Consider the following 17,914-nt stretch of genomic DNA (forward strand, 5'->3'; position numbering starts at 1 on the left):
GTACTTCTACTTTTACTCAAGAACAAGATCTGAGTACTTCTACTTTTACTCAAGTACAAGACCTGAGTACTTCTACTTTTACTCAAGTACAAGATCTGAGTACTTCTACTTTTACTCAAGTACAAGACCTGAGTACTTCTACTTTTACTCAAGTACAAGACCTGAGTACTTCTACTTTTACTCAAGTACAAGATCTGAGTACTTCTACTTTTACTCAAGTACAAGGCCTGAGTACTTCTACTTTTACTCAAGTACAAGATCTGAGTACTTCCACTTTTACTACAATATCTGAGTACTTCTACTCTTACTAAAGTACTAGAATGTCAACAAAAGACCATTAAATAAACGTAGAAGAAGAAGAAGCAGTTGCTGACGGTCACATGTTCGTCTCAGATGTAAGTCTAAAACCTATATTTATGAAGTACTATCAAAGAAAACATTACATAGGTTATGTTTTAATATGTCTTTCTTTCTACCTTTTGGGGTAAGTTTAAATCGAATAACCTCGAGCAGCGCCAGTAGTGATTTAACGTTGTAAAGCAGTTCCGTGTTTCCACCACCAGGCGTCACGCTCTGCTAGTTCTTCTTCGTGGCTTTTTATTCCGGTCTTTGTTGACAGCCCGCAGGAAGCTGTGATTCACTTCAATCTCATTTATTCGTCTTTTTCTGACTAAAAAAACTACTCTGCTACGACTTAACCCGCTCTACATGACAGCAATGGAGGAATACCACAGCGGCAGCGAGGTTTGTCCCGTTGTATGCCAATTATCTGCGTATTTGTATACATTTCTGTGGACATTATCTAGCTTGGAGCGAGCTAGCAGCCTGAGCTAGCAGCCTGAGCTAGCCACTCCTAAAGATGATTTTTGAAGTATTTCGGTTTAAAATCATTTTAAAACACTGTATAGAATATCCAGAATAAGCTAAGACTTGGTAATAATGTTAGGTAGCAGGGTGCTGAAAGTGAGATTATACCTAACTGTACTAATTCTGTTTTAAATGATAGCTAGCTGTTGTAATATGTTTGTCAGTGATCCCTTAACTTCAATAATATATATAATAAAACACTGCTTTGTTTAACTAAAAGTCATGCAGTGAAAGTGTTACTTCAGAAACAGTATGTTTGTATAATCAGGGAAATACAGTTTCATTAATACAATTAGAAAATGCTTTATACCCATATGTAAGATGTCCTTAGATCATAATGGCATACTATAAATCAGGCTACAGTGGTGATTGAATGTTATTTTTCAGTGGTTTTTAATGAGAATGCTGAAAAACCATCTGATATAAATGATAACCTGCATTGTCTGTCGTTTTCAGAGCTCTTTCCACTCTGAAGAGGCGGATAACATTGTGAAAGAGGTAACGATTACCCTTCTAACATCAACTATTCTTATGTTTAAATAGGCTCCTACGCTGTATTGTTTCCCAGTTTCCTCGGGCTGAAACAGCACCCGGTGACTTCCTCATGACTGTTATCTCTCGTGTGTGTGTGTGTGTGTGTGTGTGTGTGTGTGTGTGTGTGTGTGTGTGTGTGTGTGTGTGTGTGTGTGTGTGTGTGTGTGTGTGGTGTGTGTGTGTGTGTGTGTGTGTGTGTGTGTGTGTGTGTGTGTGTGTGTGTGTGTGTGTGTGTGGTGTGTGTGTGTGTGTGTGGTGTGTGTGTGTGTGTGTGTGGTGTGTGTGTGTGTGTGTGTGTGTGTGTGTGTGTGTGTGTGTGTGTGTGTGTGTGTGTGTGTGTGTGTGTGTGGTGTGTGTGTGTGTGTCTCAGTGTATCGAGGGGGTGGTGGGAAATGACGACTACAGCCAGAGTTTGGTGAACAAATGGACGGCGGGCATCGTGGAGCGCTGCCTCACACAGCTGGTGAAACAGGGGAAGCCCTACAAGTACATCGGTACGTTGAGCATGTCTGTGTTCACACTGCACGGTCAAACATGTAGATATCACCATAACACTTAGACAATTATCTAATGGGAGATACAGGGTCCCACGGTTCACTAAAGTCAGCCTGAAGCATCCTTTGTGCTCCAGTCAGTGAACACAGAGCTACAGATCAGATGCACGCTGAAGGCTCTTTGAGCATCTCTCACTGATCCTGATGTTATGTCACATGTTTGTTTCTCATGTATCTTGATGTCACACATGGAGCTGCTGTGATGCAAGGAGCATCTCAGACTTCATCTGACCATTAAAGTATCATCGTATCGTATCGTATCGTACGCTGCAGGGTCAAACATGTAGATATATTTAATATATATATATATGACCCAAATATGTATATATGTTCATTTCATTCATTTCTTATTTGAAAAGTTACTTAACTGTATATAATTTAGATTTGATCTTTAATTGTATTAATCTTTAATCTGTGTGAATCTGTGCTGTTTTTCATTCGTTTCAACGCCTGAATTTCCCCACGATATTAATAAAGGTCCATCTTATCTTATCTTATCTTATCACGATGAAACATAGACAACATTAGGGGAATAAACTCCTCGATGTGGGATGTTTCCTCTCCTCTTGTCCGACAGAAGATGGATTATTCTTTCTGTATATATCTGTCTTTGTGTCTTCTCACAGTGACGTGTGCAGTGATGCAGAAAACAGGCGCCGGGCTCCACACAGCCAACTCCTGCTACTGGGACACCACCATGGACGGTAGGCCAGTGTTCATTTTGGCAGCTATTTTAGATTTAGTCTTAGTCTTTAGACGAAAATGGTTATTAGTTTTAGTCACATTTTAGTCCTTTTTATCCTTCATAGCTTTAGTCCAGTTTTAGTCGATGAAAAATCATTACATTTCAGTCAAAATGTTTCCTCTCTTTAAACTAATTCAGTTAAATACAAGGATCTGAAATGGGAATCAAGGTGACAGTAGTGTTGAAATTCTTGACACTTTACTTGTGTAATAGAGTGACGTGTGCAGATTCCCAGAATCCCAACTAATTCAACCAATCACAGGGATGCATTTTGACAGACAAGACGGACAATTGGGGGGAAATATCCTGCATTTTGAATGTCCGATAGTCCACCATTAACACCTTAGTCCCGTCTCGTCAACGAAAACAAAATATACATTTCGTCATAGTTTTTATTATCAAAATGAACACTGCGGCAGGCAGAGTTTCCCCTCTAAAGCCCCTCTAAAGCCCCTCTAAAGCCCCTCACTTTGACATCTGTAGCCTCATGAACGTCATTTGTTTATCTATATAAATGTATTTCTAAGGTCTGTGTCGTGGCCTTGTGTTTCGATCAAGACGCCTTTTTAACTAGTTTTCTTTCCTTTATCTTTGTGGTACTTACAGTTGAAGAGTTGCTCGACCTCCGATGGTTTGGAAGATGTTACATGATGTGTGTGCTCAAAATAAAATAACAAACTTTTACACACACAAAGAAAAGAGTCCTTTACAATAGTCAAAACTCTTAGGTATTCTTTCTGTCTTGTTAAGGCTTCTATAACTCAAAGGGTAATTGAACCAGCGTCTCTCTGACAGGTTGCCCATCACTGCCGTGGGAATTGTAGTCTTTTATACTCTGACTACAGATTAGGTGGCCTTTCTTCTAAAAACCAAACACTGGCTAACAGTCTGTTTTCCTTCATGTCCTTGTTTGTCTCTTCAGGAAGCAGCACGGTGAGATGGGAGAACCGCACCATGTACTGCGTGGTCAGTGTGTTTGCTGTGGCTATCGCATAGGACACACACACACACACACACATTACTCACACACACATATAAACAAGCACCACCAGAGAGTGCAGTGTGTTCCTGTGAACAGCAGGGGGCGACGGAGTGCCATGTGTCCATCTGCAGAAACCCAGCTGTGTCCTCCAGATGTATGCACTCAAAATATTTATCCTCTCATGTCACTGCGGCGCTTTAGGAGTTAGCAGCAGCTGTTAGCATTCTTCTTCTTCTGTGTTTTCTGATGTTTGTTATCATGTCAACAAGAGAGAGATTTTGTACTCGGGTTCTGCTGCACGAAAATAAACATGAAGACGTTTATGAGCGCATTACAGTGTTCAGTCATTTATCTGAAATGAATAAAGTCACACACACTTCAAGAGAAACTGCTTATTTATTCCATTATTTTATTCATCCATTGTTGTTCCTCAGTTTTGTGCCATTTTTCAGATTCACTTGTGTTTGTAAATGTACAGTAAATACTCAGATACTCTACTTCAGTGCAATATGAAGTTACTTGTATGTTCTGCAAGTATCTCAAATGTGTACTGAAGTGAGAGAAAGTCCTCTGTCTGAGACGACGGTTCCCATTTCTGTTTACACAAGTTACAAAATCCTTTAACGCAACCAAACCAAACCGCTCCGAGAGTTCAGGTTTATTACCAAAAAAGGAAATTCCCCAAACCCCGGGGTGCACACTGAGTCCAAGGCGACACCTTCAAATGTTCTGTCTGATAAAGAAACGAATACATTCAGTGTGCGATGATGTGAAACAGACTGGACACACAGTACACACTTTTTGGTCTGAATATATTTGATACATAAAATAAATTACAGCCATTTCATTTAGTTAAAACTTCAGTCTCTGTTATTATTCAGACACGATCACACAGAAGGAGGCTAGTTATCCATTTGAAGAGTCTCTGTCCAGTAGATACAGTTGAGTTGAAACTTGTTTAAATAAAGAAAAGCAACACACAAGCAAGAAGATGTAACAAGTGGTACGTGATGCTGCTTCACTTCCTGGTTGTTTGTATGCCTCACACTGAAGCTGCTTTAATGCCTTGCTCCAGGGCCATTTAGCATTTCCTTTCCTCTCAAGTTCTTTCAGAAACGATAGACCTGCTCCTCCTCGCAGCAAACAGGAAACCAAATGCAAAAGAGAAGGCAGGTTTTGAAACTAGCAGTGGTTTGAAATGTTGAAGTAGCAAAAGGAGAAGAATGTAATGTGGAAAACGCCTCGGGGTATTTCCTCCACGGTTTGAGCAACAGCGGCGTCTTTGCCAAACGTCTGTGGCGACACTTTGACTCCTCACATGAACGAGGAGAAGTTAGAAGTTCTCCTTGTTGAAGATGAACTTTACGTCGCCCTCGGTGTGAGACAGACTCTGTTTCTCCAGAGACTTCCCCAGCTGGGGGGGGCCGCACAGAAACACCCCCACTTTAGTCCTGAGGACACAGAGTTATTCAGTTTAATGCAGCAGTCATGGGGAGAGAAGTCATGACTCAATTTGCTCAGAGATTCAAATAGAACTTTATGAAAAGAAGCAAATGAACCGCTGTTGGGAAAGTAATGAATGTGCTCTTTCAAGACCAAGTGTGTGTGGAAGGATGTGTGATTAAAGAGCACCGTGACTCACTGTTTGAGGCATATGATAGCTATGTGATTAACATGATGATTCAGCCTCTATGGAGATAGACATATGACAAGCATGCTCATTTCTGACGTGGAGCTAATCTGAAGTAAACATTGAATACTGCTTTCTATTCCTCCATCTTGTGACTGTGTAACTCCCTCTCTTGGATATCAGCATGTGAAGGACACTGTTCAGGAACTAGTTGATGCTCTGTATGTGATGACTCCTTCCATTCTGGAGAGCATCAGAGATACATGGATCCTGATGTTGAAGATCAATACAACCACCGAGACATATAAGTATAACAGAGACAAAATGAGCAGGATGATTACAGAGACACACAAAAACTACACGGAGACATAAAACGATAGAAAATAAGCAGCGAAAAACCCCAAAACAACAAAAAGAGACAGAAAACATGCACAAGGTCTACGATAGGTCAAAACATAACCACAAAGAGAGTCAAAACAACTACGAAGAGACGTAAAACAACCAGAAAGAGACAGGAAATGACCACAGGCAAAACAACAGGAGAGGCGTTGGGCCCTTTTGTGTGTCTGTGCCCAGGGGCCTATTGTTTTTGTGTGTGTCCAGAGTGTGTGTACAGTGTGATAAGGTGACAAAGAGCCTTACCCAGGGTGCTTTGCTGCCACGTTGCCGAACTCATTGTCCCAGTTGGGTTTCCCGTAGAGAGTCTTCTGTTTGAGGCCTGTGATTGGATCGTTCTCCGCCTCGTGGTGAACGCGGAAGTGAGCCGCCTGACGGGAGAAAACACCAATAATAATAATAATATTAAAGCTTTATTTATATAGCACAATGACATTATTGTTCTATTAATATAAAGGGAGGTCAGGTACTCTTTAAAACAGCTGCTAGTTATGGGTACTTTTTACTGAAGTACATTTCAAAGTTCTTTACTTTTACTTGAGTAAAGAAGTTTAGTCAGTACTTCTACTTTTACCAGAGTATTTTTAAACAAGAGTATCTGTACTTCTACTTGAGTAAAGAAGTTTAGTCAGTACTTCTACTTTCACCAGAGTGTTTGTAAACACGAGTATGTGTACTTCTACTTGAGTAAAGGATGTAGACGTCACCTCAGTCTCCTTCCAGCGCGTCAGGTAGATGTTGTAACTCAGGAAGTCCGTCACGCCCTTCTCCGTCATCTGAGCCTCCAGAGACTGCAGCAGGTCAGCAAACCACTCGAAGGCCTGGGTCTCCGGACACAGCCAGTAGAAGTAGATCTGAGGGGGGGCAGGGGGTCTCATTTAATGTGGAAACATAGACAGATATATCCAGAACCTGTCTCTGATTGGCTGAAACACCCAACAGATCATTGCAGCATCCCATAATCCCCTCTGTTTCAGCCCTGTTCCAAAAGTGCTGATTCTCTGTCTGTAGCTTTAAATGCTAATGAGCTGCTGCTGGCCACGCCCCTCTGAGAGATGATTGGTTTAAAAAAACACAATGGTGCTCTAGGAGGAGATTCAGGTGATAAGGTGGAGGGGGGGTTACCTTGGTTGTGATTGGCTAATGGTTGCACCACCCGAAAAACTAAAATAGGACTGTTTCCAAAGTACAGAAAGAGAGGAGATGCTTTCCACACATTGAGTTTAAAGTGATGAATTAAAAGGTCTATGACTACACCTTGGACTGTGATTGGTGCGTTTCATAACAAGGCATAATAGGGCCATTGAAGAGGGGACACAAATACAATTGCAACGCCAGAGGGACGTTATATTCCTGGAAAGAATACTTGTAAAATGTAAGAGAACAAAGGGGAGCATTCACGAGAAACATCAACACGCTTACGAGGAACTCAGACGGAAGTCCTCTCCTAAGAAACGGTGAAAGTCCTACAGCGCTTTCTCACAACGGTTCCCCTTTACACATGTTTACCAGAAGCTTTCGGAAGTTGTTTTTTATCCCGTTTTAAGACACATTTTTACCAAACACTTCTGAGAACTTGCTCCCTTTTCACTCTAACTTTCCACCGGATGAAAGATGTTATTCATTCTATCAGACGACCAGAAAAACACTGATTTTTATAACGTGAAACTTCTTCCCTGACCCCCAGAGAGGGCAAAGTACACACATCCTTTACTCAAGTAGAAGTACAGATACTCGTGTTTAAAAATACTCTGGTGAAAGTAGAAGTACTGACTAAACTTCTTTACTCAAGTAAAAGTAAAGAACTTTGAAATGTACTTCAGTAAAAAGTACCCATAACTAGCAGCTGTTTTAAAGAGTACCTGACCTCCCTTTATATTAATAGAACAATAATGTCATTGTTAGCTAATGAATGTTTCCATGCTGAACAACGGCAACATGACAACGTTTTCATTGGTCCCTCTTCTTTAGAGAAGACCAGGAAATGATGGATACACGGATCGTGTTCAAATCAATAGGCACGCAATGACTCTAAATAATAATGATCACGCCACCAAACACACATTCAAACTAAAGGAACCAGCCTGTTTGGGAAATGTGAGAAGTAGAAAGTACAGGTATTTGAGTTCAACATGTAAGAAGTAGAAAGTACAGGTATTTGTGTTCAACATGTAAGAAGTAGAAAGTACAGGTATTTGGGTTCAAAATGTAAGAAGTAGAAAGTACAGGTATTTGTGTTCAACATGTAAGAAGTAGAAAGTACAGGTATTTGGGTTCAAAATGTAAGAAGTAGAAAGTACAGGTATTTGGGTTCAACATGTAAGAAGTAGAAAGTACAGGTATTTGGGTTCAACATGTAAGAAGTAGAAAGTACAGGTATTTGTGTTCAAAATGTGAGAAGTAGAAAGTACAGGTATTAGTGTTCAAAATGTAAGAAGTAGAAAGTACAGGTATTTGTGTTCAAAATGTAAGAAGTAGAAAGTACAGGTATTTGGGTTCAACATGTAAGAAGTAATAAGTAGTGGAGTAAAGTACTGATACCAGAAAGATGTACTTAAGTACAGTAAGGAAGTATTTGTCCTCCTCCCACCTTCTTGGTGAAGACGTCCTGGTTGTTCTGGTTGCGTTTGTACCACACAGACTTCAGGATGGAGGCGAAAGGAGTCACTCCGATGCCCGCTCCCACCAGCATCACCACCTCGTACCCAAACACGTCCTCGCTGGCCGTGCCGAACGGCCCGTCTATCGCCAGCCTGGGAAACACAGAAACATATCAATATTCAGGATTCTCAGAGTGTACGAGCTTTCCATCATCACAGTGACCCGAGACCCTTTTAGATAACGGTAATCTGTGTAAACATGCAGGTAAAAGTCCTGCAATCAAACTGTAGACGTTTCAACTTTGCACTCAACCATATTTAGGGTGAGAAAGCAGCCTTTTTGCAGCCTGTTGAGAATCTGATTGTATTTTAAATGATATTGTAAGACTTTCTGTGCACTTTCAGCCTCACAATGAACCCCAGGCTGTTAAGAGCAGCTCCTCAGAGGCTTCAAAACCAGCCTGAGAAACACAGAGAAACAGGACAGAATATATATATATATAAAGATCCAGTATTCTCTATGTGTAAGAGCTTCACTTCCATCATCACAATGACCCGAGACCCTTTTAGATAACGTCACCTGTGTTTAAATGCTGCTAAAAGTCCTGTAATCAAAGTCTACTGTAGACCTTTCAACTCAACTGGATGTTGCACTCGGCCATATCGCATGGCTTTTTGCAGCCTGCTGAGAATCTGATTGTAATTGAGATGATATTTAAGATTTTCTGTGCGCTTCCAGCCTCACAATGAACCCCAGGCTGTTAAGAGCAGCTCCTCAGAGGCTGCAATCAGAGCTAAAAGCAGCACTTTCCTCCCGCTCTCCCCTTTCTATGCTCCCCCCCCCCTGCTGGTCGTACTTGGGCAGCTTCCAGGCGTCCTGCGGCTGCGTCTTGTCCCCGGCGCAGGCCTCGTGCAGCGCCTCCGTCCAGTCCCCCACGATGCGGATGTGGGCGCTGAAGTAGTCCTCCTCGGGGGCGGAGGTCAGGGTGAAGGGGTGCCACTCCAGCCTGGAGACGGAGGGGCACTGGATGAACACGTACTGCCCCACCTCCATGTGGAAGCCCTTCCTCTTCATCTGCAGCTCCAGGGTCTTCGAGGGGTGCATCACCACCTGGGGGGGGGGGATTAAGGATTCGTCAATTCTAAAAGGCAACTCAAGTGTTTTATAGAGTTTTTTCTCTGTTGCTTTACAGGCATTCATGTAAAACACACACACACACACACACACACACACACACACACACACACACACACACTTTGGCATCAACATAGCAGCCTTATATAACTTGCACATCTCAAAACATTATCTTGCATTGCTCAGGCATTTGTGAAAACAACTTTTATTGCAGCAAACACTCACACACACACACCTTGGTGATGACAACCTGCTGGTATCATTAAGGGTTCGTCAATTCATAAAGCCAACTTTTAGTGTTTTATAGAGTTGTTTCTGTTGCTTTACAGGCTTTTGTGTAAAACAATTCACTTTTATTGCAACACACACACACACACACACACACACACACACACACACACACACACACACACACACACACACACACACACACACACACACCTTGGTGATGACGACCTTCTGGTTGGAGCGGTAGAAGCGAACGATCCTCTCACACACGTACAGGATCATCGGGCCCAGGACCCACTTCCACGTCTGGAGACAGATGGAAACATGTGAGTATTTTAACGATATGTAACATTGCTAAGTAACAGTCAATCATACCCAATAAAATGATTGATGTAAAAGGTTATTTTCAATGAGGAGTAGAATAAAATAAATAAATAGAAAGAACACAATCTTAAGTTAACATATTGTTCCTTCTAAATAACAACACTTTCAACAAACCAACACCCAGCCCAGTGAAACCCAATGTCTTTCAGCCGCTATCTACTTACACAAAGTCACTGCATTCTTTGAGTGGGTTACAAATAAAACAGAGTATTTCCCATGAGCCCTTGCAGCTCACCTGCGGGGGGTTTCCTGCAAACCTGGGAACAGCACAGGTGGATCCGTTGTCGTTCCCCCACTCCTCGAACTTGGAGGAGCACCCCTCCGGCTTGTTGGTGATCAGGCTGTCGAAGGTCTGTCCCCGCACGATGCGCCTGCACACACATTCTCATTTCATTTATTTCAAACGTGTAAAACAATAATACAAAAAAATGAAACAAGAGAATTCTGATACTGTGCAAACTTAAGCAGTATCAAATTGATAACGTGCAATTACGTATCTGCCACTACGTTCTTTTGCACTCCTAAATACTGTTAATATTTACATGAATGATGTGACCGTGTGTTTCCTGGAGTTATTGAATTGCTCTTTTTACTGTTAGTGTACAGTTTTATTATTGTGCTGCTGTGTTTGTTGTGTCTTTGTAACTCTGACACAACTATTTCCTTCAGGATGAATAAAGTCCTATCTTATCTTATCTTAAATTGGTAAGCAAAAATATTATTGACTTACAAATGATATATAATCAAATGATCTACCTAATTACATCTGAAAAGGGGGGGGGGAGAAGTTTACACTTATTTAATCCCACCCTTTCTCCCAAAAACTCAATTATGAACTTATTAACTAAATGTACATCTAAATGTATACGACAATCTTCCCAGGTGAGGATCAACAGGTGTTCTCCTACCCAGCGCCGTGGAACGCCAGCCCGATGAAGAAGATGATGAAGAGGTGGTGTGTGTACCAGAACACCTCGAAGTAGGAGCGGCGGATCACCTCCATGGAGGACGTGATGATGAGGATGAGAGCCAGCGTGATGGCGACGCCCGTCACTCCAGCGATGGTGGTGAACAACACGAAGGTGGGGTTCTGCAGAAACACATCATTTTACAGAGAGTACACACATGTACTCAAGTAGAAGTACACACATCCTGTACTCAAGTAGAAGTACACACATCCTGTACTCAAGTAGAAGTACACACATCCTGTACTCAAGTAGAAGTACACACATCCTTTACTCAAGTAGAAGTACACACATCCTTTACTCAGGTAGAAGTACACACATCCTTTACTCAAGTAGAAGTACACACATCCTGTACTCAAGTAGAAGTACACATACTCATGTTTAAAAATACTCTGGTAAAAGTAGAAGTACTGACTAAACTTCTTTACTCAAGTAAAAGTAAAGAGGGCTTTGAAATGTACTTAAGTAAAAAGTACCCATAACTAGCAGCTGTTTTAAAGTAGAGACACTACATACTGATATACACCTGAACATCAGCAGGAGAGGACTCTTTAAAGTAGAGACACTACATACTGATATACACCTGAACATCAGCAGGAGAGAACTCTTTAAAGTAGAGACACTACATACTGATATACACCTGAACATCAGCAGGAGAGGACTCTTTAAAGTAGAGACACTACATACTGATATACACCTGAACATCAGTAGGAGAGGACTCTTTAAAGTAGAGACACTACATACTGATATACACCTGAACATCAGCAGGAGAGGACTCTTTAAAGTAGAGACACTACATACTGATATACACCTGAACATCAGCAGGAGAGGACTCTTTAAAGTAGAGACACTACATACTGATATACACCTGAACATCAGCAGGAGAGGACTCTTTAAAGTAGAGACACTACATACTGATATACACCTGAACATCAGCAGGAGAGGACTCTTTAAAGTAGAGACACTACATACTGATATACACCTGAACATCAGCAGGAGAGGACTCTTTAAAGTAGAGACACTACATACTGATATACACCTGAACATCAGCAGGAGAGGACTCTTTAAAGTAGAGACACTACATACTGATTTTAAACAATAATATTGAGACGGCCAGCTTCATATTTAATGTTTTGGTGACACAGAAGACCCAACGCCTCCTTCTTTGTGCTTTTCAACTGCATGGGAGATGAATAGAGTACTTGCAAAGAGGAAGTGGCTGACCACAGATCTGAGGACACAGAGGAAGTGTGTTGGATGAAGTCATACTATTTGTTGTGGTGATAGAGCAGCAGGGGTTTCACAGATTTGAGCAACAGAGGACTTTTGATTCTGGCTCGGAGACAAACGATGGGTAATAATAGTCGAAGCATCAGGTGACTGGGTTTGGGCTGCTGGTTTTCAGAAATAAAAGACAAGAGGTCGGAAAACCAGAGGAGGAATCCCATCGGAGAGATCTGAGTCTGCAGAGACCTAACTGTCTTTTATTATAGTGATTATTATCTCATTAGGGCTGTCCTTCGATGAACCCTGACACCTGATAATACACACACAAGTGCATCCATTAGTGAGGAAGCAAGGGGAGAAACTAAGGAGCAAACCGATAGGGAACAAGGGAGGAGAGGAGGAAGCAAAAAGACTTCTTCCTGTGTGTCTTCTCACCGTGTCGTTGGTCCTGATGGGGTTCAGGAAGGAGGCGTTGTCTCCTGAGCCGATCTCTGATAGGACGAAGGGCAGGAAGCTGCTGTTCCTGTTCAGCTGAGCGTCCATGAAGTACTCAAAGTTGAACAGGTGGGCGATGATGTGCACGGCTGCAGGAGGAGAGAGACTTTAGTCTGAATGTACCCCAGGTTCAGTGATCCAGGTGTCATGGGGCTGAGGAGCTGCTGGGGGTGTGTTTTAGAGTTAAAGGGTTCAAAGGGCCCTTTCCCCCCTGAACAAGAGCCACAGATCCTAAGAGACGTCTTTCTAGATGCTGGCTTTTCAGATATGTCTATTTGGTGATTTGGCGTCTCTTTGGTACTTTTAGGTCTCAGTGTGTGTCTCTTTAGTAGTTTTAGGTCTCAGTGTGTGTCTCTTTGGTAGTTTTAGGTCTCTTTGGTAGTTTTAGGTCTCAGTGTGTGTCTCTTTAGTAGTTTTAGGTCTCAGTGTGTGTCTCTTTGGTAGTTTTAGGTCTCAGTGTGTGTCTCTTTGGTCGTTTTAGGTCTCAGTGTGTGTCTCTTTAGTAGTTTTAGGTCTCAGTGTGTGTCTCTTTGGTCGTTTTAGGTCTCTTTGGTAGTTTTAGGTCTCAGTGTGTGTCTCTTTAGTAGTTTTAGGTCTCAGTGTGTGTCTCTTTGGTAGTTTTAGGTCTCTTTGGTAGTTTTAGGTCTCTTTGGTAGTTTTAGGTCTCAGTGTGTGTCTCTTTAGTAGTTTTAGGTCTCTTTGGTAGTTTTAGGTCTCAGTGTGTGTCTCTTTGGTAGTTTTAGGTCTCTTTGGTAGTTTTAGGTCTCTTTAGTAGTTTTAGGTCTCAGTGTGTGTCTCTTTAGTAGTTTTAGGTCTCTTTGGTAGTTTTAGGTCTCAGTGTGTGTCTCTTTAGTAGTTTTAGGTCTCAGTGTGTGTCTCTTTAGTAGTTTTAGGTCTCAGTGTGTGTCTCTTTAGTAGTTTTAGGTCTCAGTGTGTGTCTCTTTGGTCGTTTTAGGTCTCAGTGTGTGTCTCTTTGGTCGTTTTAGGTCTCTTTGGTAGTTTTAGGTCTCAGTGTGTGTCTCTTTGGTAGTTTTAGGTCTCTTTGGTAGTTTTAGGTCTGTTTTGTGACTCTTTGGGGCTGTTTGCCGTCTCTATGTGACTCCCCAACTCTAGTGTGTGTGTTTCTGATTCCCAGTACTGATATATTACCCGTGTGGAAGGCGATCATGTAAGCCACCAGTTTGTGGAAGGTGATGTTTCGATCCAGCTGTCGAGCTGCGGTGCGGCTGCAGCACTGAGAACAAACACACAGAACCACAATGAGAAACAATATTAAAATAATAACAACACGTGCTGCACATTGGATTTATTTATCTAGATGCTTGTTTACCTGGATGGTTCCTCTCAGGAAGGACAGCAGGTTCCTGCACACCGGCAGCAGGATGAGCATGCAGTTAAAGTTCAGACAGGCAGCTGGAGCACGAGCCCACGAGAGAGCATGCTGAGGGGAAACATGTAATCAGATTACTTTACACAGAGAGGGCAAAGTACACACATCCTTTACTCAAGTAGAAGTACAGATACTCGTGTTTAAAAATACTCTGGTAAAAGTAGAAGTACTGACTAAACTTCTTTACTCAAGTAAAAGTAAAGAACTTTGAAATGTACTTCAGTAAAAAGTACCCATAACTAGCAGCTGTTTTAAAGAGTACCTGACCTCCCTTTATATTAATAGAACAATAATGTCATTGTTAGCTAATGAATGTTTCCATGCTGAACAACGGCAACATGACAACGTTTTCATTGGTCCCTCTTCTTTAGAGAAGACCAGGAAATGATGGATACACGGATCGTGTTCAAATCAATAGGCACGCAATGACTCTAAATAATAATGATCACGCCACCAAACACACATTCAAACTAAAGGAACCAGCCTGTTTGGGAAATGAGAGAAGTAGAAAGTACAGGTATTTGTGTTCAACATGTGAGAAGTAGAAAGTACAGGTATTTGGGTTCAACATGTAAGAAGTAGAAAGTACAGGTATTTGGGTTCAACATGTAAGAAGTAGAAAGTACAGGTATTTGTGTTCAACATGTAAGAAGTAGAAAGTACAGGTATTTGTGTTCAAAATGTAAGAAGTAGAAAGTACAGGTATTTGTGTTCAACATGTAAGAAGTAGAAAGTACAGGTATTTGTGTTCAAAATGTAAGAAGTAGAAAGTACAGGTATTTGGGTTCAACATGTAAGAAGTAGAAAGTACAGGTATTTGTGTTCAACATGTAAGAAGTAGAAAGTACAGGTATTTGTGTTCAACATGTAAGAAGTAGAAAGTACAGGTATTTGAGTTCAAAATGTAAGAAGTAGAAAGTACAGGTATTTGTGTTCAACATGTAAGAAGTAGAAAGTACAGGTATTTGTGTTCAACATGTAAGAAGTAGAAAGTACAGGTATTTGTGTTCAAAATGTAAGAAGTAGAAAGTACAGGTATTTGAGTTCAAAATGTAAGAAGTAGAAAGTACAGGTATTTGTGTTCAACATGTAAGAAGTAGAAAGTACAGGTATTTGTGTTCAACATGTAAGAAGTAGAAAGTACAGGTATTTGTGTTCAACATGTGAGAAGTAGAAAGTACAGGTATTTGTGTTCAACATGTGAGAAGTAGAAAGTACAGGTATTTGTGTTCAACATGTAAGAAGTAGAAAGTACAGGTATTTGTGTTCAACATGTAAGAAGTAGAAAGTACAGGTATTTGTGTTCAACATGTAAGAAGTCAAAGTAAAAAGTCATCAGAAAAATAAGTAGTGGAGTAAAGTACTGATACCAGATACTTAAGTACAGTAACGAAGAATTTGTACTCCACTACTTCCCATCTCTGGTAATCAGATTACTTTACAGCACTCTCTGATCCGTAACAAGAACACATGCTCGTTGTCTTCCTGCAGAGATGCATTGATATTTATAGAAAGGCATTTAAGAATGTGCTGTTTCACTTCTGCTCTCAGGCAGCTGTGGCTCTGGTCAGGTGTGGAAAGAGAGGAAGAGAAGTTACTGTGGACGTGTTTTAGAGATGAATCACCTGATAAAAATCAATAGTCAAACACACACAGCATGCAAACACTGTGGTGTAAACGGTAAGGAAACTTAAAATACACCTGGGAAACACCTGTGTATTGTTTCTGCCTATTGTATCACAGTTGGATTGTAAGTACACCTTATATCAGACTGTAAATGCATCACATGGACGTCTGCTCCCTAAATGAACTTGACTTCATGGCACTTTTGAAAAGAAACCCCTCTAAAAGATGGACTGACCCCCAGCAGGACTCGGGTGTAGAACCAGCGCTCCAGCAGGAAGGCCATGTAGAAATGCACAAACAGGAAGGCGTTGATCCCCAGCCACACCAGCTGGAAACACAGGAAACACGTTTTCATTTAAAATAATACATTTAATACATTTTGAAGATTTTACAGAAAATAAAATAAATTCTAAATAAATATATTAAATATTAATAAATGTCTAAATGAGTCAATATAGTTCAATTCAATTAATTAAACAGTATTTTCCATGAAATAAATATTACCTAAAATAACAAAACACCTTTTTCTTAATATGAAATACCCTAATCTATTTATAAACATTTATTTTAATAGTTATTCTATTGCCTCATTAATGGTAGTTGAAGAGTTATTTCATAGTAATATTTATTTATTTATAATGTATTTAAATGTCATTCCCTACATTAGTAAAGTCATATAAAAAGCCCCCAAGAATAAGCTTTAAACCTGATTATATATAAATCCGATTCAACAAATGGTTGTTTTTAATAAACACATGAATATAAAAACAGCAATGCTTTGAACAAACTGATTTAACAGGATATAAATGCAGATAATGCCGGGGGAAAAAATGATATATAAAAAACAGATTTACTCACAATAACAAAAATGGAGAGTCCCTCATTGGCAGCGAAGTTCCCCATGATGGGCGATCGACTGAGTTCAGAAAGGGGAAGCAGGAGTGAGTGAGATGGGAGAGAGAGAGTGCTTTTATAAAGTGAGACAAGGAAGTGCCTCCAAACCCTAATTATTCATAACGCTAAGAGGCTCATATCTAAAGTCTGAAGAACTTAATCAGAGGCAGGTAAATAAAGAACAATAAGGAACCTTGCTAAAATTAAATTGCTTCCTCCACCTTTACTGTATCTAGGCAGATTAGTCATTTATACAGTAAAGGGTGTGTGTGTGTGTGTGTGTGTGTGTGTGTGTGTGTGTGTGTGTGTGTGTGTGTGTGTGTGTGTGTGTGTGTGTGTGTGTGTGTGTGTGTGTGTGTGTGTGTGTGTGTGTGTGTGTGTGTGTGTGTGTGTGTGTGTGTGTGTGTGTGTGTGTGTGTGTGTGTGTGTGTGTGTGTGTGTGTGTAACCAGGTGGCCGTTTAGGAGGAAGCGGCGTATTTGTACATGTGAAGTAAGACAGAACATGTATTTCTACACACTTCCCATTTCAAGATGAACACAAAGGGACACACCTGCACACACACACACACACACACACACACACACACACACGCGCACACACACACACACACACACACACACACGCACACACACACACACACACACACACTGTATCCATTCAGAACAGAATCATTCAATGTGATCTGTCTGATTGTCATTTTTTATCAGTGTCTTTGCATCTTTTGAGATATATGTATATCGTTGTGTTCCCTTTGCTTCTCTTTGCACTCGTTTCACTTTCATTTCTGTAGGTTTTATTTCAAGTAGTAGTCATTTTGTGTCGTGTATATAGTCTTTTGCATCTCTATGTTTGCCAAGCATCTATTTATCATCATTTTGCATCTTTTAGCATCTGTTATTGCTTTGCATACTACAATGGTTATTTTGACTCTAATTGAACCTATTTCCACCTTTCTACGGTTATTTTCTGTTTTGCATCTACATTTTGGTCATTTCTTATATTTTTCTGGTTGTCTTTGCGTCTACTGTTCGTCCTTTTGTGTCTCTCTTGCATCATGAATGATTGTTTAGTTGTTTAGTTGTTTCTTGTGGTCTGAGCCCTGAGCTTGGGGTCTGTGCCCTGAGCTTGGGGTCTGTGCCCAGTTGTTCCTTTCCAGTAATCCAGCCGTTCTTAGAAAGGGTCAGAAAACCTTGACCAACCTCCAGGAGATTTAGGAGGATTAATCAGAGAAATTCATTTGTTTCTGCTTTGGGTTTTGAT

At 40.8% G+C, this 17,914-nt stretch overlaps 2 protein-coding genes and 1 long non-coding RNA gene across 6 annotated transcripts; 2 read left to right on the forward strand and 1 right to left on the reverse strand.

Annotated features, from left to right (window-relative positions):
* Positions 1-581: 581 nt before the first annotated feature.
* LOC117486804 (dynein light chain Tctex-type 3-like) lies at positions 582-4,070 on the forward strand. Its single transcript, XM_034135358.1, has 5 exons — positions 582-744; positions 1,324-1,365; positions 1,772-1,895; positions 2,582-2,659; positions 3,623-4,070. Exons 1-5 carry the CDS (start codon positions 709-711, stop codon positions 3,694-3,696), a joined length of 354 nt encoding a protein of 117 aa, XP_033991249.1. The 5' UTR covers positions 582-708; the 3' UTR covers positions 3,697-4,070.
* LOC117486803 (cytochrome b-245 heavy chain) lies at positions 4,060-16,860 on the reverse strand. The gene is made up of 13 exons (XM_034135357.1): positions 16,617-16,860; positions 15,994-16,086; positions 14,073-14,183; positions 13,892-13,976; positions 12,683-12,831; positions 10,964-11,145; positions 10,291-10,426; positions 9,885-9,977; positions 9,166-9,419; positions 8,299-8,461; positions 6,416-6,562; positions 5,955-6,079; positions 4,060-5,133 (listed from the first exon to the last, which is right to left on the reverse strand). Exons 1-13 carry the CDS (start codon positions 16,659-16,661, stop codon positions 5,016-5,018), a joined length of 1,701 nt encoding a protein of 566 aa, XP_033991248.1. The 5' UTR covers positions 16,662-16,860; the 3' UTR covers positions 4,060-5,015.
* Positions 13,050-13,884, forward strand: LOC117486805. 4 transcript variants are annotated; one of them, XR_004556325.1, is made up of 4 exons: positions 13,050-13,061; positions 13,286-13,316; positions 13,367-13,554; positions 13,605-13,648. It is a non-coding gene; the product is annotated as an uncharacterized LOC117486805 (long non-coding RNA). The 4 variants fall into 4 exon arrangements; XR_004556324.1 differs by lacking the exon at positions 13,050-13,061 and having other exon boundaries at positions 13,248-13,316; positions 13,367-13,485; positions 13,524-13,554; positions 13,605-13,623; XR_004556323.1 differs by lacking the exons at positions 13,050-13,061; positions 13,605-13,648 and adding an exon at positions 13,729-13,884 and having other exon boundaries at positions 13,248-13,316; positions 13,367-13,535.
* Positions 16,861-17,914: the final 1,054 nt, after the last annotated feature.

This window comes from Trematomus bernacchii, unplaced genomic scaffold (genome assembly GCF_902827165.1).
Source record: "Trematomus bernacchii unplaced genomic scaffold, fTreBer1.1, whole genome shotgun sequence".
Lineage (NCBI taxonomy): Eukaryota > Metazoa > Chordata > Actinopteri > Perciformes > Nototheniidae > Trematomus > Trematomus bernacchii.